The following is a 22,791-nucleotide window of genomic DNA, read 5'->3' on the forward strand; positions in this document are numbered from 1 at the left end:
GGAATTTTAAGGACACATATAAAGTAAGATTACGTGACGATAAGGAGGATGACTTGGATGATAGTCAAAGGTTCATCAACCATTTCTATTTCTGAGCAGTTTTTTACATTCAAGTTTCCGACCAGTCAAAGTTGTTGTGTGGACAAAGTCAGACAGCTATATTTTATTCAATCAAGTACGCGTTAAACTTTATTTAAATTCCCCAGCTATTTCTTCAGTTTTGAATAATAAGCTTATCTGGGCAAAAACGGCCGCCCAAAGCAAACGCAAAGCTCTGGTCGAACATCATTTAGTTTTCTTTTCTGTTCTTGTTTCCCATATATGTGCTTGCCTTGCAACATATCCTTTCAATTCTTCACCGCTCCCTAATTGCTGAACTACTCTCACTTTATTTTTGTTAATTTAGTTTGAACTTCGAATATCAATCAAGATTGAAGTAGAAGGCAAAATTGTGGTCAGTGCACCGCTTGTTGTAGAAAATCTGAATACTTCCAACATGACCAGAGATATGCATACAATCATCCCGACGTTTGGCTGTTAACTATTTACATTCTCTGTCATCCGGCAAATACATGGCATGCGTTGTTGGCAAAATGTTACATGTGGCATTGACGTGACAAGGAATATATAATGGTATTTGTGTAAAGTGAAAAGTTGAAAAGTCTGAATGGTTTGTCGGCAGTTTTATTTGAGACCAATGTAAACTGACAAGTTTATTAATTATTGTCAGTCCTTTCTCGCCAAGTATTGACTTTGCATGGCGGATTCCAAATTTTTGTTAAACCTAATTGAGGTTGTGGGTATCGAATTACTCTGAGCAAACAGTTTTGTTGCATTTTGAAAGATTGTATTCATTTTGTAAATCAGACAGGTAATAATTTGGGTCAAGATATCTTTGTGCGAAACAAGGAATTGATCGATGGATTCACGCAGGTTCATTATTTGTTGTCTATTTCACATAGAGTTTCAGGTTTATGCATTTATCTTACTCAGTGAAAATACAAGTTTGCTTATATGTTCGTTTTGCTCTGTATGAGAATCTGGAGCGCATGAAAGAAGGAAGAAACTTCCTAAGGCCAGACAGAATCTTGTGTCTCAGGTATGCGGTTTCTTGGGCAGAATCGTAAAATTCACAGGTATGAAGGTTATGTTCTTGATTCACTTCTAAAGAGGGTTTCGAAATCGATATATGGCTATGCAGTGTTTTATAAATCTTTTGGGGTTTTAAACCCAGGGCACTATTTAAAAGTTTGTTGTTTCAAAGCAAAAGGAAATATGTAAATGTTTCAGTCAGTTATGCCGTTATGAAAACTGTCTTCGAATATCTCTCAAACGAAGATTAATGTTTATCAGCTTCGCCTAAAACAGATTCGTAATCTGAAACAGATCTTTTGAAGTTTTTTAAGAGGAAGATTGTTAAACAAATTCTAACTGGTTCAGTTAGAAATATGTAACTGTTTTGTTTCGAAGTTCATATATAACTTGTAATCTTTAGATGCATGTACGTATGTGTGTGTAAAAAACATATATATATATATGTATCTAAAGATTAGCGGGTCTGAAAGTTTTATCATAAACTTGTGTACATGTACAAGTGATATATGCACATTTGTATATGTATATGAGTTGTGTTAAATTGTGTTAAATTTCTGAGCAGTAGTGACTGCCGATTGTAAAGAATTGGAATGAATAAAAGATACAGGTTCATGGAGTGGTTTTTCTCCCTATGACAAAATCATGAGATTTTGGAGGGTTTTCCACTCGGCACAAATTTGGTGTTTCTTCATGTTTGTGAATTTCATTTCCTTATGCTTATGATGAATGCTTACACTTCTCCTGCATAAACTGTAAATATTCTGTTTTAAACTGCTTAGTGAAAAATTTAAGAAGGAGTTTCTTATTAGAACAATACAGTTTTGATTCACCCCCCCCTCTCAGAACTGTGATACTTCCAACAAGTGGTATCAGAGCGTAGGATTCCTTTAGGAATTGATCTCTGGTTATTGGAAGTTATGGCACATTCTGAAGGAGCTTTCCTTAATAGGGCACCTTTGTTTGATGGAAATGATTATGTTTTCTGGAAAGTTAAAATGGAAGCATTTATACATTCTCTAGATGTAAGGATGTGGGATGTAGTAACAACAAAATACAATGTTCCAGCGTCAGTTCCTACTGATGCAGATGAGAAACTAAAATTTGAATTAGATAAGAAGGCTAGATATGCTCTTCTTTGTGGTCTTGCTAGAGATGTCTTTGCCAAAGTCATTTATTGTAAATCTGCAAATGATATATGGGTAAAACTTGAAACTATCTATCAAGGAGATGACAAGGTTAAAGAATCTAAACTGATTACTCTTAAAACTCAGTTTGACAATCTGAAAATGAGTGATGATGAAACCATTGCTGCATATTTTTTAAGAATTGAGGAAGTTGTGAATGCCAGGAAGGGTTTAGGTGAAGACATAGAAGAACATGATGTTGTTTCAAAGGTTATTAGGTCAGTCCTACCTAAATTTGAAACAAAAATTTCTACATTAGAAGAAAAGAAAAGCTTTTCAAAAATGACCTTACATCAACTTCAAGGAACTCTAACTCCGTATGAAATGAGAATCAACAGTCAAGCTAGTTCTTCATCAAAAGAATCAGCCTTTAAGGTTGAAAAGAATGATGAGAGTGATTCAGATCTAACTGATGCTTTAGAAGCATTATTGGTTAAAAGAATGGCAAAGAAATATAAAAGCAAACCTAAATGCTTCAGTTGTGGTCAATTAGGACATTTTGCTGCTAGATGTCCAAATATTGAACTTGATGAGTGTGATGAGAAATCTGAGAAATTTTCTAGGAAGAAGCCTTGGAATCAGAATAAAAGGTTTAAGGATTTCAAAAAGAAAAGTCTTTTTTCAAAAGAGGATCCAAATGAAGAATCTAGTGATGCAGATGAAGAAGGGGAAACATTATTTATGGCGGAAATAGTTCATACTCCTAAATTTGAATCAAATGAGCCTGAATCCTCATCTGATTTAGAGATAGAAGTAGATCTTGAAGAAGAACTTCTAAAATCCCTGCAAGAAATTAAAAGGTTAAAAAAATCAGTTGCAAATTATGAGACTGAAAATCAAAAACTTCAAGATGAATTAATAAAAGCAAATTCAATTATAGAAGGTCAAAAATTCTCACTTGAAGAAAAGGATAAAAAACTGAAAATCTTGCAATGTTCTTTTGAAGAATCTACTAATCAGAAAACAAAGTTGTTTTTCAATGGATATTGTTTCAACTGCAATATCTTTGGGCACAAAGCAATCTTTTGTAAAAATAGCACTGGTCAAGGCAAAAGAAAAGTTATTAGGTGCTTCAAATGTTTTTACTATGGTCACTATGCAAATTAGTGTAAATTAAATCTGAGACCTAAACAGATGTGGAAACAAGTAAAGACAAATGAAAAGTCCTTAATTGTTGAAACAGTCTTATTTGCTCAAAATTCTGCAACATGGGTGTTGGATAGTGGCTGTTCTCATCATATGACTGGGTGCAAGAACAAATTCAAAACCTTAGAAAACTTTGATGGAGGTTTTGTACGTTTTGGTGATAACTCAGGAGCTTATATAATAGGAAAAGGCTCAATAATCTTAAATAATGATACACCAATACATGATGTGTACCTTGTCGAAGGGTTGAAACATAATCTTTTAAGTGCCAGTCAGATATGTGATAGTGGATATTTTGTCTCTTTCAATGCAAAAGAATGTCATATTAAAAATGGGAAAGATAGAGTCATTGCCAGTGGGTTAAGAACAAATGGTAATTTGTATAATCTGATAGATTCAACTATTCAAGAAACATCATTGGTCAATACCTGCTTTATGAGTCAAGTGGAAGAGAATTGTCTATGGCACAAAAGACTGGGACATTTGAATTTTTATAATCTTGCTAGAATCAGCAAGAACAAAAAGGTCAGGGGTCTACCACAAATAACTAAACCTGCATCTGTTTGTGAAAAGTGTATAAAAGGTAAACAAACAAGAGTTTCTTTTAAAACAAAAGAATATCTGACAAACAGACCACTTGAACTAGTACATACTGATTTATGTGGTCCAACCAAAACAGCCTCTTTAAATGATGAAAAATATTTCATGCTGTTTATAGATGATTATTCAAGAATGGTTTGGGTAACATTTTTGAAACATAAATCAGAAGCCTTTGAACGTTTCAAAATTTTCAAGAAGATGGTAGAAAGAGAAACTGATTTAAAACTGAAATGCTTAAGATCAGATAGAGGAGGAGAGTTTACCTCTCAAGAATTTATTGAGTATTGTGAAAGACGAGGTATAAAAAGACAATACTCTACTGCTAGAACACCTCAACAAAATGGGGTTGTAGAGAGAAAAAATAGAACTGTCAAGGAAATGGCCAGGACTATGTTAAATGAAGCAAAGCTGCCTGACAAGTTCTGGAAAGAAGCTGTTCATACAGCTGTCTATATTTTAAATAGAGCTCAAATCAGAATTAGGACAGCTTATACACCATATGAATTATGGTATGGGAAAACAGCAAATGTTAAGAATTTTAAAATATTTGGTTGCAAATGTTTTATCAGAAAAAATGATGATTCTCTAGAAAACTTTAACTCAAGATCTGATGAAGGGATTTTTCTTGGGTATTCTACACATAGCAAAGCATATAAATGCTATAATAAAAGGCTGAACAAAATTGTAGAAGCCATAAATGTTATGTTTGATGAAACATCTGTATGCTGTAATGACAAAGAAGAATATGAAAGTTTATCTTTTCAAGAATCAGAGAGTTTTCATAATGAAAATCATGAACAAGATAAAGTTGAAACTGATGATGAAGATGAACTTGCAGGAAGAATAGAATCAGAAAAATAGTCCCAATTCTAAAATCACTAGTGATGGATCAAAGATAAAAACATCTTCTAGAATAATAGCTAAGAGACATCCCGAGTCTCAAGTTATTGGTGATATTGATAAAGGAATTTTGACTAGAAGAAAAGCCAAAATAGGAGAACAAGTAAATATTGCTGAACAGTTTTGTTTGATAGCAGATTTTGAACCAAAGAATGTAACTGAAGCTCTATCAAATTCTAGTTGGCAAAATGCTATGCTAGATGAAATAAATCAGATAGAGAAAAACAAGACTTGGGAACTTGTTCCCAGACCTGATGATAAAAATATTATTGGTGGAAAATGGATATTCCGCAATAAACTAAATGAGGAAGGTGTAGTGATCAGAAATAAAGCCAGATTTGTTTGCAAAGGATATGCACAACAAGAAGGAGTTGATTTTGGTGAAACCTTTGCACCAGTTGCAAGGATGGAGTCAATCAGAATCTTTCTTGCATATGCCACTCATAAAAATTTTACTGTTTACCAAATGGATGTCAAAACTGCTTTCCTAAATGGATATCTTGAGGAGGAAGTTTATATGGAACAGCCAGAAGGTTTCAAATCTTCTGACAAGCCTGATTATGTTCTGCGTCTCAAAAAGGCCTTATATGGTTTAAAACAAGCTCCTCAAGCTTGGTATTCCAGATTAGATAAACATCTAATTGCAAATGGATTCATTAAAGGAAATGTGGATAGCACTTTGTATACAAAAATGGACAATGAAAATTTATTGGCTGTTGAAATATATGTTGATGATATTATTTTTGGTTCTACTAATGATCATTTAGCACAAACTTTTTCAGGAATCATGGAGTCAGAATTTGAAATGTCTATGTTAGGACCTTTGACATTTTTCTTGGGAATTCAAGTCTCTCAGCGTGAACATGGTTTGTTTATCTCTCAACTGAAATATGCTAAGGAAATGCTTAAAAGGTTTCAAATGGATACTTGTAATCCAGTTGGTACACCAATGGAAATTGGATGTAAGTTGATGAAAATTGATGAATCTCCTCTTGTTGATCAAAGAGAGTATCGATCTATGATAGGAAGTCTTTTATATCTTACTGCTTCTAGACCAGATATAATGTACTCTGTATGTCAAGTTGCTAGATATCAAGCAGCTCCTCGTCAATCTCATCTCAATGCTGTTCACCGTATCTTTAAATATTTACAAGGTACTTTGGATTATGGTTTGTGGTATCCAAAAAATGATGATTTTGCTCTCATTGGTTATACAGATGCTAATTGGGGTGGATGTAAAGATGATTAACGAAGTACTAGTGGTGCTGCATTTTTCTTAGGTGATCGGTTAGTTGCTTGGCACAGTAAAAAACAAGATTGTGTCACTCTTTCTACTGCTGAGTCTGAAGTTATTGCTGCAACAGCATGTTGTACTCAGTTAATTTGGATGTCTTATCAGCTTTCAGATTTGGGTATTCATGTTCAAAAACCTCTCAAAATCCTTTGTGACAATACCAGTGCTATTCAGATTTCTAAAAATCCTGTTATGCATTCTAGAACTAAGCATGTTGCCATCAAATTGCAGTATATTCGCGAACATGTGTCATCCAATGAGGTCATTCTTATTCATGTACCTTCTAAATTACAAGTTGCTGATATTTTTACCAAAGCTCTTCCTAGAGAATTGTTTGAACAGTTCAGAATTCGCTTGGGAGTCTTCTCCCAATCCATGCTGGGATAAGTTTTACAGCAGATGGTTAGATTTTTGATGCATAAATTTTGGGGGAGTAAGTTCAGTGGTGTTTTGAGTGGTGTTTTGATTTGGCACAGGTTCAGTGGTGTTTTGAGTGGTGTTTTGATTTGGCACAGGTTCAGTGGTGTTTTGAGTGGTGTTTTGATTTGGTACAGGTTCATACAGTTTCAGTTCAGTGGTGTTTTGATTGGCACAGGTTCATACAGTTTCAGTTCAGTGGTGTTTTGATTGGCACAGGTTCATACAGGCTCATTTGGCACAGGTTCACAGATACAGGTTCAGTTTTGATTTGATCTTTTGGCACAGCAGTTTTGGTTTGTTCAGGTTTGGTTCTTGTATTTGGATGCACTTGGGTCATAGGTTAATCATGTTTTCATGATAAATCTGTTTGGTATTTCAGTTCATTATCTTATTTATGATCAACGGTATTTCAGTTCATTTTATGTAATGGTGAAAATTTTTGCATCAAAAATGGGGGAGATTGTTAACTATTTACATTATCTGTCATCCGGCAAATACGTGGCATGCGTTGTTGGCAAAATGTTACATGTGGCATTGACGTGACAAGGAATATATAATGGTATTTGTGTAAAGTGAAAAGTTGAAAAGTCTAAATGGTTTGTTGGCAGTTTTATTTGAGACCAATGTAAACTGACAAGTTTATTAATTATTGTCAGTCCTTTCTCGCCAAGTATTGACTTTGCATGGCGGACTCCAAATTTTTGTTAAACCTAATTGAGGTTGTGGGTATCGAATTACTCTGAGCAAACAGTTTTGTTGCATTTTGAAAGATTGTATTCATTTTGTAAATCAGACAGGTAATAATTTGGGTCAAGATATCTTTGTGCGAAATAGGGAATTGATCGATGGATTCACGCAGGTTCATTATTTGTTGTCTATTTCACATAGAGTTTCAGGTTTATGCATTTATCTTACTCAGTGAAAATACAAGTTTGCTTATATGTTCGTTTTGCTCTGTATGAGAATTTGGAGCGCATGAAAGAAGGAAGAAACTTCCTAAGGCCAGACAGAATCTTGTGTCTCAGGTATGCGGTTTCTTGGGCAGAATCGTAAAATTCACAGGTATGAAGGTTATGTTCTTGATTCACTTCTAAAGAGGGTTTCGAAATCGATATATGGCTATGCAGTGTTTTATAAATCTTTTGGGGTTTTAAATCCAGGGCACTATTTAAAAGTTTGTTGTTTCAAAGCAAAAGGAAATATGTAAATGTTTCAGTCAGTTATGCCGTTATGAAAACTGTCTTCGAATATCTCTCAAACGAAGATTAATGTTTATCAGCTTCGCCTAAAACAGATTCGTAATCTGAAACAGATCTTTTGAAGTTTTTTAAGAGGAAGATTGTTAAACAAATTCTAACTGGTTCAGTTAGAAATATGTAACTGTTTTGTTTCGAAGTTCATATATAACTTGTAATCTTTAGATGCATGTACGTATGTGTGTGTAAAAAACATATATATATATATATGTATCTGAAGATTAGCGGGTCTGAAAGTTTCATCATAAACTTGTGTACATGTACAAGTGATATATGCACATTTGTATATGTATATGAGTTGTGTTAAATTGTGTTAAATTTCTGAGCAGTAGTGACTGCCGATTGTAAAGAATTGGAATGAATAAAAGATACAGGTTCATGGAGTGGTTTTTCTCCCTATGACAAAATCATGAGATTTTGGAGGGTTTTCCACTCGGCACAAATTTGGTGTTTCTTCATGTTTGTGAATTTCATTTCCTTATGCTTATGATGAATGCTTACACTTCTCCTGCATAAACTGTAAATATTCTGTTTTAAACTGCTTAGTGAAAAATTTAAGAAGGAGTTTCTTATTAGAACAATACAGTTCTGATTCACCCCCCCCTCTCAGAACTGTGATACTTCCAACATTGGCAACCCTGTTACTACAAATACATCAGATAGGAGTAATAATTTAGGAGATATGGAAGAAAAGTTAGCCGCAGCAGAGATATTGATTTCCAAATGGGACACAAATAAAAGCAGCAAAATGCTCTTTCAGAGCAACGCAGAAGAAGTCCGTGTGTACATGGACTCAGTCGAAAATCTCCAACGGCTCATGGAACATTTGTCCGCCGGCGGAACCAAAGCTGCCGAACTCGTCCGTGCGCAGCGGCTGATGAAACTATCGATGTCACGTCTGCAGAACGAGTTTCACAAAATTCTGTTATCTAACAGCGAACCCATCGATCCAGATCGGGAGTCATCGGCCCGACCGTCCTCCTGTTCGAGCACAGAGGACAGCATCACTACTTCCACATGCTCTGACGGCGACGGCGACAGCAGCAGCCAATCCAGCCCCAATTGTTTGTCAGCAGACAGAGTCTGTGAATTCGACATGGTTCCGTTGGACGCCGTGGTGGATCTCCGGAATATAGCCCAGCGTATGGCGAAGAGTGGGTACGCGAGGGAATGTGTTCGAATCTTCGCTCTCACCAGAAAGTCCGTGGTGGAAGAGAGTTGATACAATCTGGGCGTGGAGAAGGTGAAATTGAACGATGTTCGGAAAATGGGGTGGAAAGTCCTGGATGAAAAGATTAAGAAATGGATATACGCCGCCAAAATCAGCATCCGAATTCTGTTTGCCCGAGAGAAGCGGCTGTGCGTCGATGTGTTTGAGGGGCTCGACAAGATGAGAGATGCTTGTTTTGCTGAAATCGCCACGGACTGCACAGCCAGGCTTCTCGCCTTCGCAGAGGCGGTGGCCGCCACGAGCCGGGCGCCTGAAAGAATGTTCAGGGTCCTTGACCTCTACGAAGCGCTTACGGATCTTATGCCCGACATAGAAGACATATATTCTGAAGAAGCCTGCCGAAGCGTGCACGAGCAAGCCAACAGGATCCTGGCCCGGCTAGGTGAGGCGGCGAGGAGGATTTTGACGGAATTTGAGAAGGCCATCGAGAAGGAGAAATCTAAGGCCCCCGTTGCGGGCGGCACCGTTCATCCTCTCACCAGATACGTCATGAATTATCTCTCTTTTCTCTCCGATTACACAGAAACTTTTGTAAACGTAATCATAGACGCGCCTGGAGAGCTACCCGACAAGGATCTGAACGATCCCTCTGCCCCGCTGTCCATCCGCCTAGGGTGGACTGTTTTCCACCTGCTGTGCAAGCTCGACAAAATATCTGATCTGTATAAAGACGCCTCTCTGTCCCATCTCTTTCTCATGAACAATCGTCACTACGTGTTACACAAAGTGAATGGCTCAGAACTCAAATATATACTGGGGGAGGAATGGCTGAGAAACATTGGAAAGGCAGTACGCCGTGAGTAATGAGAGAAGCGCGTGGATGAAAGTGATGTCGAGTTTAACAAACGATTAAGTTCTTGTGATGAGGTTTTGAAAGAGAGATTAAAGGGTGTGTTCAAGTAAGCGATGGAAGGTACGCATAGTAGCTGACGTCAGCCTGCGAGAGAAATTCACAGAGAACTTGGTAGCGTCATGCGGTCGCTTTCTTAGCAGATTCAGAAGGCGGTTTGAAAGCGATGCGTACATCATATAACGCCTGAACCTGTTGCCTGTATTTTGGACTTGGTGTTGTTAGACTTTGTGGCATATATAATAAAGTAATAAAAATATCCAGTTAAACTTTTTTTTAAAGAGGTGTAAGATTTTGTGTTAGACACGTTTCCTCTTACAGTTAATAATTGTTGTCCAAATAAAACAACAAGAAATGTCTGTCAGACTATCCCTTTGTTGAATACAAGTGTCCCAAGTTTTCGGATATATGCATGCAGCAATTCATGGACGATCAAATTTTTCAATGTGTCCCATTTTCCTATTTTCACATACATATAAGTTTATAACCATTCAAACAATTGTATACTATTTGTTTCTAATTTATCCATGCGAAAGAAAATAGACTTTAGATCTGTTTCTATTGGACGTTGCTAATAAACACACAACATCTTATTTGCTGTCGTGCATTTTCTCTTTCACTTATGGTGATGTTTTATTATTTTATTTAAGAAGTATTTTATAATTTATTATTGTATTTATTATGATTCAATAAATTTGGTATACTTTGTTTATAGATTTTTATATTTTATTTTTAAAATTTTGTAAATTATAAATTGGATTTATCATTCTTATATTGTCGTTGAAAATGATACAATCAAAAAAAAATTTGTATCTTTTTTTTATAAATATTATTTAATTGAATAATATTTGAGAAATATATCATATTTCTAAAAGATATTTTTTTACTTTTTCAATATTTACTATAAGTAAATATTGAATTATTTTATAAGTGTTTTATATTAACATTTGGATGTGCTATCATTTCCTTGTTTCTTTTTACACATGTAAAATGACAATATAATTTCATAGACTAGAAGTATATTGTTATTATTCCATCACAATAGAATAGTGATATAGTAGTAGACTTGGTTTAGTATTACTCAGAACACTTTAGCTTAGACCTAGACACACTTAGGTTAATTGTACACATCTTCTATTTTATTTTGACTTCTTGTGAAGGTTGGAAAGACTAAAATAAGGCTCTAATCACTTTGATAAACTCCTAGGTAGTCGTCCCCTTCCTCCATATCCCAAACACAAATGTCATGATTACACTTCTTTAAAGATTTGATTAATTATTCATTAGTTTTATATATCTAACTCCTCATGCACAAAAAAGTATTTAATTATTATAAGATTTTACATATATATCAAATTAGTCTTCTTGAATTTTATCTATTTATTTCATTAGCATAATACATATATTTTTATGAACCCACGTACACTAAAACAATCTTGATTTAGTCTTAATTACAATTTCATCATCATTTTTATTTCAATTAATCCTTTTTTATTTTAAATCCTTGTCACATATATTTCAAGCACATCTCTTTTTTCTAATCAGACCTAAACATATTAATAAATCATTTGTGTATCATTTCCTAGCTCTTATGTGTATGGTTAAATTAATCTAACTTCATATGTTTTATTAATTTAATTAATGCATTTGCATGACAAGGATAATTTAATCCACCTTAAGACAAAGGTAATTTGATATTTATATTGCAATATATTTTTCATCTTTAGGTAATTTGATTGTTAGGAAAATTAGAACAAGTTGTGGTTTAATGGTGCATTAGTCATATTCCATTAAATACTAATTGGTAAATGAAATACTAGATGGGAACCCTCTATATTTATATATGTATTCATGTGAATTAATAAAAATGCAAGTTACAATTTTATGAAAATTTAATTATATATGTTCTAGATAAGTAAATTGTGAAATGGCCCAAACCCTTACATAGTAGTGCAATGATAGAGAAGAGGGGTCTTATGAGTTGTGAGAAAACCCAAAATTATGAAACAACACCAGCAAAAAAACCTAGAACTAGATAGAAACAAAAATAAAAAATGAGACAAAAAACCAAAACACCAAGAAAACAAATTCCAGGAGACACAAATAGATGGTGTTCTAGGTTGGGGAGTCTAACAACCTACCACTTGTGACTAAATTCATTCATCTTCTCCTAAAAGGAGATCCTTTTGATTTTTTTCCTTGGTGGGAGAAGCAACTACAAACTCAACATTGATATTAGCTATTTTACTAGACAACACCAAATCACTAGCAGTAGTAACTTATCCAAATCTATTTTGTTTGGCATGTTTTCTTTCTAATTCATCCTATAGTTCCTTCATCAATTCTAGTATTTTTATTGCCATCTCCCTAGTAAAGGTAAAAATTTCTTCCAAGTTTTTCTTCAATATTTCCTAGTTACCTTGAATCACAAAGATAGACCTCTCCAAATTCTTCCTTTCCTTCTTTGAGATCCCATTAGCTTTCAGAGACTTCATATCTTCTTCCAAATTTTCCCATCTACTAAGTCTCTTAGCTAGATCATTAGCTTTATCCAACACTCTATAATCCTTTTCCTTCGAGGACCAACTCATAGCCCTCACATCCACCTCAAATAGAGCATCCAACCTATTAATATTTATTTAAGCATTTTTTAGTTGAGCCAAAATCCATCTAATGACCTCATTTTTTTAATTATAGGAAATTTGAATAATTCATTGACCTTATCGGTGACCACTTATAAACCAATCTCACTAGGAGAAGAAACAGGGGATGGAGGAGGGGAGTGTTGAGCACACCACATGACTGAGAGGTTGGGGGTGAATCAGTCCAGACCTCAAAACACTTTTACTTCTTGATCTATTAAACTTCAAACCACAGTTAACTTATTACTATAATTATGAAACATGAAAGGACCAATCACAACACACACATGAATGCCATATTTATGTGGAAATCCCGAAACAAGAAAAAACCATAGTGATAATCACACTCACAATATGAAAAATTGATTACAATGTTTAGACTTAAGGATAAGGAGATCACTACTCCTGAAAAGACTTGCAAGAGTAAGGCATACAATCTCAAGGCAAGATACAAAGGACTTGCAATAATGAATCTCATTATGTCAGGAAAACATACAAATGAATGCATTGACTGCCAAAAGGAACACACCTTCTTTCGGCAGGTGTAGAGATCAATAAATTGAAATGAATAAGATCTCCTAGTCGTGAAATTATTGAAATGTGGGGACTGATCAACAAATTATTGTACACTCAGCACGTATCCTTGTTGGGGTCTAGGGTCAGGTCGGGCCCCGGGCAGGGGTTTGGGGGTGGGAGCCCCCGAGAAAATGTTTTTTGGGTTTTTTTTTTAATGAAAACCGACATTGTAATAAAACCCTAAAAAGGCCGACTTTGTTTTTGCCCTAAAAATGCATGTTATAAGTGGCTGGGACGCTTAAGGCATTGTAAGGTCGATGTACTATTTTTGCTAGATAATAAGAAAGATTGGACGGCTATGTATGGTGGACGTAAGCCATTCTGGGTGAACCATGTTAAATCTCTGTGTTATCTGTGTCCTGTTTTATTTCTTTATCTTTTGTATTTAAATCTGCATATAATTGTTAGTTCGTATTTGCTTCGGATCTGCTTGAAACCCTAACAGAAATTGTCCTTGAACCACTATGTCAAGCTACCGATATTATGGCAAACACATATGACATCAAACACTATCCCAAAGCTCTCCTCAATTGTCTTCCACACTTCTTCTATACCAAATCTACTTGTGCATAATTCCAATCCACTTAACATCAATTCAGATACATCCCATATACAACTAATACATCCACACTCCTATATATAAAAGATAATCATTGAAACCCTTAACTAGGTTGGCCACAAACAAAATATACAAAATTACATGAATTTGACCACCTGGACCTATAATATCCACCACAGTCTACTCTAGGAGATAGAGGGGACCTAAACACATCACAAAAAACCACTACAAATTATTCCAATGAATCACATATGTTAACATATCTTCCAAGGTTGACAATAAATGAAATGTGTAGATAAGCAATATAGCATGCCAACTAGTTGGTTCAAAAAAGTCTTTCAATGCACAAAACTCGATGTAGATCTAAACACGCCATAATGAGACACATATCAAAATCATTACTCATCCACCAAAACATATTCAAACAAAAAAGGAATGATCCGAATAAGATATAAGACCACAATCAACCAAAAATTAAACTAGTTGACAATACTGAACTTAGAATATCATAACTTCACTTGCCAATCAAACCATCACTAGAAAATTGAATTGGAACACTACACAAACCAAATGAAAATGTCCTCCAAGCCACAACACTTGAATCCACAAACTAGACAACTGCCAAGAATTCTTTGGAGTATTTCTAATAGAGAACTATGTGAGGTGAAAAATGATGATGAAAAACTATTGCAAAACCACAAAGATCCAACCACAAACAATCCTAGTTCTACAATAAAACATTCACCATACACCAATAAAGAAACCTAAGAACATGGAAATTAACAAATTGAAACAATAATACCATTCACATGCCAAGTAGGGTTTGATCTCCATTGTCTCCTATCTCCATTGATCTTGTTTGATATATTTTCTCTCAGATTTTGTATTGTGCACAAGAGACCAACAAAGAACAGATTGTGGTTGTGAAGTTACTTGATTGCCTGAAAGTGTTAGGTTGTTGATTAGACACATTAGGATTAGAAAGAGAGAAATAATCCTCTTATATAGAAGACACTTTAGAAAAAGGAGGGATAGGGTCAAGAGGTTAAAAGATAAATGGTCAGCAAATCTAGTATGGTGAGAGGTATGCCACAACTTGTTAAACTAGACAATGTATTATGTAAAGAATGTCACTTGGGTAAGATGACTATTACTTCTTTTAAGAGAATCTTTTTCTTCTGAGCATATTCTGGATTTGGTGCACACTAAATTATGTGGTCCTATGAGGACTAGAAGTTTTTATGGTGAAAAGTATTTCATGATGATTTTTCTAGAAAGATGTGGGTTAATTTTCTGAAGCAAATGTCAGAAGCTTTCAACAAGTTCAAGGCATTCAAGGCCTTAGTTGAAAAGGAAACTGGTGAGAATCTTAAGTGCCTGAGATCTGACCGGGGTGGAGAGTTTACATAAGATGAGTTTGTTAGATATTGTGATGAAAATGGAATAAAGAGGTAGTTATCTGCTCCAAGGACACCACAACAAAATGGTATTGCAGAAAGGAGAAACAAAACCATTGTTGAAGCAGCTAGGACTATGTTGATACATGAAGATGTACCTAAGATGTTTTGGAGAGAAGCGATCAGTACTGTTGTTTACACATTGAACTGGGTACTAGTGAAGAAAGGTAATGATAAAACACCCTATGAGCTATGGTATGGTAAAACTTCTAATGTCAATTACTTCAAAGTTTTTGGCAGTAGATGTTTCATAAAAAGAGATGATTATACTAGTAAATTTGATTCTAAAAGTGATGAGGAAACAATTCCTGGCTACTCTACCAAGAGTAAAGCTTTCAAGTGTTACAAAAAAAGGACAAAGAAGATTGTGGAGAGTTTGAATGTTAAAGCTGGTGAATTTTTTAATAAAACTAATGATACTAGTAAATTTGATCCAATAGATGATGAATAAAAACTTTTGTTTATTGAACCAGATGTGTAGAAAGATGTTGCACAGAATAGTGCAGACGAAGATGCTCAACCGATAGATGAAGAAAAAGGAGAACAAGAAGAGGCTATTGCACCGGAATGGGTAATTCCTAGATATGTAGGGTTAAATAATTTTCAAGACCACATCATAGGTGACAAGAATGCTAGAGTACAGACAAGAAGAAAAATCAGAGAAAACTCTTGTCTGAAACTGCATGCAAGGACTAAACATATTGAGTTGAAGTATCACTTTTTGAGAGAAAGAGTTCATGAAAAGAAAGTGAGATTGGAGCACGTGTCAAGTAAAGAGCAGTTGGCAGACATATTCACTAAGCCATTACCTAAGGCTACCTTTGAATATCTCAAAGGTAAGTTAGGGGTTATACACCTACCCAAGATCAATTAGGATGGTGGTGAAGCATCAATCTAGTGGAATTCTTGAATATCTTTCTTTGTGGATTGATGAGATGTTAGCTACTCCTCAGGGGGAGCAGCTAAGATGTGACAAGCAGAATTGATTACAGAAGATGCCTTTACACCTTTGGCATTGCTTTCAAAGGGAGAGAATAAATATGATAGGGGGAGAAGAGCAATAAAGAGAAAAGGAGTAGAACTGATGACCAAGACAGTGATGAACAACATACATAACAGGTTTCATGATGAGATTTTGATGTTGTAGTTTTTGGTGTTGTCATCAATGCCAAAGGGGGAGATTGTTGGCATGTTGGCATAACTGATGGAGATGATGGTGTACCGATAAAGGACTATTGGTGATGATATATTAAGGGACTGTTGGTGATGATATATTGATGGATTGTTGGTAATGATATATTTACGATATGATGCTTGATGATGAGTTATTTGTGTTGTCATTAAAGGGAACCTTATTTGTCCATGTGTGTTTATGTTTTTAAATGTATCAATTAAGTCTAACCGGTAATGGATTGAAATGAGTTGACTTGGAAAGTAAAACTATCAAGTGACAGTGATCTGATAAGCATGAACAAAGAAGGAGATGGTTGCGGTAGTGATCCGTGTTGAGTCAGGTGTTGCGGTTTGGAATGTATGCTTATGACATCATAATGAGTCTATGACATGAACCACATCATGTTTGGAAAATTGGAAGCCATGTGTTGCATTTAATTGTTTTATAATTAGCCAGGGTTTTAGAACCGGTATCAAGATCTTTTCACTGCTGATGTTATATGGTTTGGTGGTGATTTTTTTCATGTTCATAAATTGGTGATGATGTCTCAGAATCCGTGTGAAGAGATAAGATATTATTTTGGCATGTTTAAGGATCAAATTTCTGGGGAAGCAACAAAGTACTTAGCAGAATATGATAAGGGTTTGACAGCTTATCAGATCGATGTGCGATGATGAGTTATGATCATTCAATGACTGTAATTATCTTGAAATTTTTTGTAATGATTAGTATGATTAATTGTAATGATTTGTAATAATATGATATCATCTATGATGTAGATTCATTATAGATTAGGGTTTTGTAACTGACCTAATTGTAAAGGTTATTTAGGTCAAGTTTTAGAAGGTTTATCTTATCGGTGATCAGAGAAGTGTGTGTGTGTCGAACCAGATAGAGATATCTATATGAGTGAAGAAGATTAGAGATGAAGTGGATTTGTATTAGCAAATAGAGAGTGCATTGATCAAATCATTTATCTATTGTTTCCTAACAATTGCAAGAACATTAAAATCCCTTAACTAGATAGGTCCTAATAGGCTTGATCTTGTAAATCCCTTCATCGAGTGGCTCATTAAGTTGGGTTTAAATCCTCCATAGTGGTTACTCCTAACAGGGTAAAGCTTCTAACAGAGCTAAGTTGTAAAATCCCTTGACTAGGTGACTCCTAATAGGTTGTGCTCCTAACTGGGCATTGTTGTAAAGCTCCTAATCGGGCTAGGCTCCTAACAGGGCACACTCCGAAAGAGTGCAAATTTTGTATCTACCAATTCCCATCGTGGTTTTTCCCATTTGGGTTTCCACATGAAAAATCCTTGTGTTCATGTTGTGGATGGATTGTTAAGTTGTTCATTTGATGTCTTTACTATATTTTCTTTATGGTGAACACTTAAGTTTATATCGGTAATTTTTTCGTAAATCTACATTAAGTGATTGATTAAGTTGATATCAGTACTGGTTATGAACTATTTTGTGAAGTATTGTGTAGATTGGACAAAAGTTTCAGTTTATCCTTATTACTGATTCACCCCCCCTCCTCTTAGTAATAATCAGATTCTCACAATAACAATTAACATTCATCCTCTTGCACCAAAATATCCTCACAAGTAGAAGGAATCTTGGGAGAGGGATCAACAAAGAAATAACTCACTTTCACATGCTTGTGCAAGAGCTTCTTGAAGCTTCTTAACAAAGTTGGAAAGGGATAGAATAAAGGAAAATAAAAAAAGTTTAGTTTGAATGAGAGATATAGACAAGCCGACCAAAGGATGACGTATATCTCTTTTGATGACATGGAATGGGATTCGAGACAATGCCCCAAATTTTTTTTTGGGAAGAAGGGGAAATATTAGAAACTATCCATTTTTTTAGGGGTATATTGAGTGCTTGAAGGAATGATAAACAATGATTTGAAAATAATGCAAAACTATGGTTCACGTTGGGTTCACCACAATGTAGAGGATGGGATTTGTTACCCTTGAAGTGATATCCATGTGGCATGCTAGTGTCTAGACAAAACACGCTAAAAAATGACAAGTGGAAGGAGAAACACACGGTTAACATGAAACAAAAGATGAAGGATAGTTACTAAAAAGGTGTCTTGAGCATCTTGAGAGGGAAAAGGGCTAATGCAAGGGCTAAAATGAGTCTACTCAAATGCTAGGGGAATGGACACACAAAATTGTATATGGAATTGCATAGGGCTATGCAATTTTCTACTCTACACAAATTTTCTCCTTTAATCATTGATATGCTCTGACTAGCAATAATGGGGGTTTCAAATTTTAGTCTGACATTTTCCAAAGTAGTGGAGACCTCCTCGTAAGGCTCCATTCTTAGAAAAAAGTTTGAAAGAGGACTGCAAATTAACGTATGGGAGTTAATGGTTTTTTTTTTTTTAGCTTTTATGTGTGGATGCTTCTAGAAAAAGTAGTCGTAGCATTTAGAGGTGCGAATTTTGAATTTGCAGAGGTTTTTTTGTTTGTTTTGGGATAGGATTTGGTTTTTGGGGACATTTTTTTTGGTTGGGAGTTCATAGTTCCGGTTAAGGGGGAAAACTCCAAATTTAAATAAAAGAGAAGACTAGAAGCAATTTTGTTTTGTTGCCAATAAAACAATATGTTTGTAAGTCTGTGATTAGATTACACTAGATTTGGGGACTGTATTCATGAGTCCATAGGTTGCAACCTCACCTATTGTAGATTTGTAGAGACAGAGTCTCATTGTTGGGAATGTTGAATGAAGATATTGACTTCTAATTTGCAGATTTTTATTTCTATTTACTTAGCATTTTCAATTGCATTTGAGTTTTGTCTCTATGTGAAGATTTTTCATTGAATTCTCTACATCATTTCTTGGCTACAAACTCCTATGGTAGTGGCTTAACTAAACTATGGCAATTGGGCTGTCGCATCTTTTCTATGATCTCTCTTTTGGATCTTCTACAATAACTTTAACCCAAGTTCCATGATCTTTTGCTCTAATACCTATTTAGAATCTAAATTAGACAATAAATAATATTGTAGTATTAAATCTAAATTAGACAATAAACAATATTGATTAACACATAAACATAAACTTTTTTATTCAACTTAAAAAGTAAAATAGATTACATTTTGCCTCAATATAAAGATCTTATATATCAGTTGTTGAATACAAATCAGACTTTTTGAATTAGCAAAATAACTTTTTATAGAGAGATCCTACCATTTAAAAATGTATAGTATATTAGAATTGATTTTCCCAATTTTTTAATTTATTTGTAAAGCAAAAAAACTGTCAAAAAAAGATTAGAAACTAGGGGAAGAGTACCAGTAGCTGTCATAGCTAACTTCGTGCACCCACAGATCCTAAACAGTACATCGGATTTTGATTTTTTTTTTTAGTTGTCTTCGTATGCGACTTAACTGCTTATAGCTATTGATCTGGCTTCTGGGTAGTAACGATGCGCGCTGTAGAATCAATTATGCGCACAAACGTCAAAAAGTACACATTTCAAAGTGTTGCCTGATACCTAACTAAAGATGTTCCAATAACCGTCAACTCAAAATCGCTAGTACTTGTTGATAAGTGTCCCAATAGTGGTGCACAAATGGGACAAATGTTCCAATAGTTGTGCAAAAATGGGCCAATTAATTACAAAAAATGATCGGCTATTGGTACAAAACAAATTTATTAATGGTGTTTTCACTATGACGGCTATTGGGGGGTCAACATGACAATAAGGTGACGGTTATTGGAACTATGTTATCTATTAGTGCTCTTCCCCTGAGCATGGCATATGTTATCCTGTCTTCGTGTCTCCAATTAAAAATTCCTTCTTCAAAAAGCTCGTGATTCAATTGTAGCACTTGTATTTTTTGCGTGATGTCTTATTAAATGATCGGACATCAAATGTAGTACTTGCATTTTTCACGTGCCGTCTTCCTACTTGATCGGAGCTTCCACACAATTGCATCAAATATTATATTTAATATCGTATGCCTTAAACTTAATTTAAATTCCAAGTATTTCCTGGGTGATCAGTAAAGAAACAGTTGAACACAATTTAGGTTTGGGCTGTAAGATTTCCTTGCGTTTCTTCACTGGTCCGATTTGCTGAACCAGTGTTAGTTTATTTGTGTTCATTAAGTGTAAAGTTGAACAAGTAGGAGGCAAAAGTTGTGATTAGAGCATAGTATATTATAGAATACATCTGATAACATGACCAGAGACATCCTTAGAATTTTTCCCACGTTTGGCAACCCTGTTACTACAAACACATTAGATAGAAATAATTTGGAAAAAATGGAAACAAAGTTGGCTGCAACAGATATATTGATTTCCAAATGGGACGTAAATACAACAAGCAAAATGCTCTTTCAGAGCAACGTAGAAGAAATCGGTATGTACATGGACACAGTCGAAAATCTCTAACGCCTCATGGAATATTTGTCTGTCCGCGGCACCAACATTGCTCAATTCATCCGTGCGCAACGGCTCATGAATATGTAAATGGCCCGTCTGCAGAACGAGTTTCGAAAGATTCTGTTAATTAACAGTGAACCCATCGATCAGGAACAAGAGTCATCAGCCAGCCCGTCGCCTGTTTCAAGCACAGAGGACAAAATCATTACTTCCAGATGGTCTAAGGGGGAAGATGATTGCAGTAGCCACTGCGTCTCCAACTGTTCGTCAACAGATTGAACATGCAAATTTAAGATGGTTTCGTTGGACGCCATGCTAGATCTGTGGAATATAGCGCAGCGCATGGCGAAGAGTGGGTACGTGAAGGAATGTGTTTGAGTCTTTGCTCTGACCAGAAAGTCCATGGTTGAAGAGAGTTTATACAATCTGGGCGTGGACAAGGTGAGTTTGAATGATGTTCTGAAAATGGATTGGCAACTCCTGGATGATAAGATCAGGAAATCGATAAGTGCCGCCAAAATCAGCAGCCGAACTCTGTTTGCCAGAGAGAAGCAGCTGTGCGCCCATGCTTTTGAGGGGTTTGATGATAAGACGAGAGATTATTGTTTTGTCAAAATCACCAAGGAGCCCACGGACAGGCTTCTCACCTTCGCAGAGGCCGTGGCCACCACGAGCCGGACACCCAAAATAATGTTCAGGGTGCTCGATCTTTACGAAGCGCTCATAGATCTTATTCCCGACATAGAAGACATATATTCTCAAGATTCATGCCGAAGCGTGCACGAGAAAGCCAACAAGATCTAGTTGCAACTAAGCGAGGCGAGCCGAGGGATTTTGATGGAATTTGAGAAGCCGTTAAGAAGGAGAAATCTAAGGTTCCCATTCCCGACGGCACTGTTCACCCTCTTACCAGATACGTTATGAATTATCTCTCTTTTCTCTCCGATTACAATGAGACTCTTGTAAACATTATCACAGATGCTCCAGTAGAGCTAGCGAAAGCCCTACCTGACAGTGAGCTGAACTATCCCTCTGCTCCGCTGTCTGTCCACCTCGGATGGACCATCTTCATCCTGCTGTACAAGCTCGACAAAAAATCTGATCTCTATAAAGACGTGTCTTTGTCGTATCTCTTTCTCATGAACAACCTTCACTACGTTGTACAGAAAGTGAATGGCTCCCAGCTCAAATATACTATGGGGGAGGAGTGGCTGAGAAAAGAGTGGAAAAAAGTTGGGCAGTACGCGGTGAAATATAAGAGGTCAGCATGGGTGAAAGTGTTGTCGTGTGTTATAGACGAGGAAGTTCCTGCGAATGGCGGAGCTTTGAAAGAAATAATAAAGGAGTTCAATTCAGCGATGGAAGAGGTGAAGAAAAGGCGTGGTGGATGGGTGGTTCCCGACTTCAGCCTACGAGAGAAGTTAAGGGTTTCGATTACTGAGAAGTTGATACCGCCCTACACTTCCTTAGTTTCCAGATTGAGGGGCCGGTTTGAAAGCATTTCGTACATAAAGTACACACCGGAGGAGTTGCAAATTTTTGTGTTGGACATGTTTAGAGGCAACCCCTCATCCGTGAACACGAAGAGATCCCGTTGACTGGTTTGTTCACATTTATACATTCTGTTAAGTTGTGTGGATGCACAAATACAACAAATCAATAGTTGACAACCTCCTTACAGTTTTCTCTGTTAAAAAAAACAATAGAATCACGTGTAAATGTAAGCTAAATCATAGAGTGGTAGCTAGGTTTACGCATAGCCATGTGTAAATTAATATTGTTTATTTTGAATTACAAGTGTGCCGGCGACTTGCACTAAAATAATTGAGTTATTCCCTTCCTCAAGCCCCCAAACAAACAAGAATAGAAAATAGAAAAGACTCTTTTAATTATCTTATTTAATTACTTCTCGATAAAAGATATATATTTATATTATAGGATGTTCTTAAAATTAATAAATTTTTACTGTATCTCATCAAAATCATAAAATCATAAGTTGTTTA

At 35.6% G+C, this 22,791-nt stretch overlaps 2 protein-coding genes and 1 pseudogene across 2 annotated transcripts; all 3 read left to right on the forward strand.

Moving 5' to 3' along the window:
- The first annotated feature begins 8,577 nt into the window (after positions 1-8,577).
- LOC131857145 (exocyst complex component EXO70H1-like) lies at positions 8,578-9,117 on the forward strand. Its single transcript, XM_059209291.1, has one exon. It carries the CDS (start codon positions 8,578-8,580, stop codon positions 9,115-9,117), a length of 540 nt encoding a protein of 179 aa, XP_059065274.1.
- Positions 9,118-9,143: 26 nt separating this feature from the next.
- LOC131856035 (exocyst complex component EXO70B1-like) lies at positions 9,144-10,274 on the forward strand. Its single transcript, XM_059207158.1, has one exon. The coding sequence runs from the start codon at positions 9,163-9,165 to the stop codon at positions 9,928-9,930; it is 768 nt and encodes a 255-aa protein (XP_059063141.1). The 5' UTR covers positions 9,144-9,162; the 3' UTR covers positions 9,931-10,274.
- Positions 10,275-20,803: 10,529 nt separating this feature from the next.
- Positions 20,804-22,386, forward strand: LOC131035347 (exocyst complex component EXO70B1-like; annotated as a pseudogene).
- Positions 22,387-22,791: the final 405 nt, after the last annotated feature.

Source organism: Cryptomeria japonica, chromosome 1 (genome assembly GCF_030272615.1).
Source record: "Cryptomeria japonica chromosome 1, Sugi_1.0, whole genome shotgun sequence".
NCBI classification, from domain to species: Eukaryota; Viridiplantae; Streptophyta; class Pinopsida; order Cupressales; family Cupressaceae; genus Cryptomeria; species Cryptomeria japonica.

Coding starts and splice junctions, on each gene's coding strand:
- LOC131857145 (XM_059209291.1), top strand. CDS start 8,578: ATGGAAGAAAAGTTAGCCGCAGCAGAGATATTGATTTCCAAATGGGAC.
- LOC131856035 (XM_059207158.1), top strand. CDS start 9,163: ATGGGGTGGAAAGTCCTGGATGAAAAGATTAAGAAATGGATATACGCC.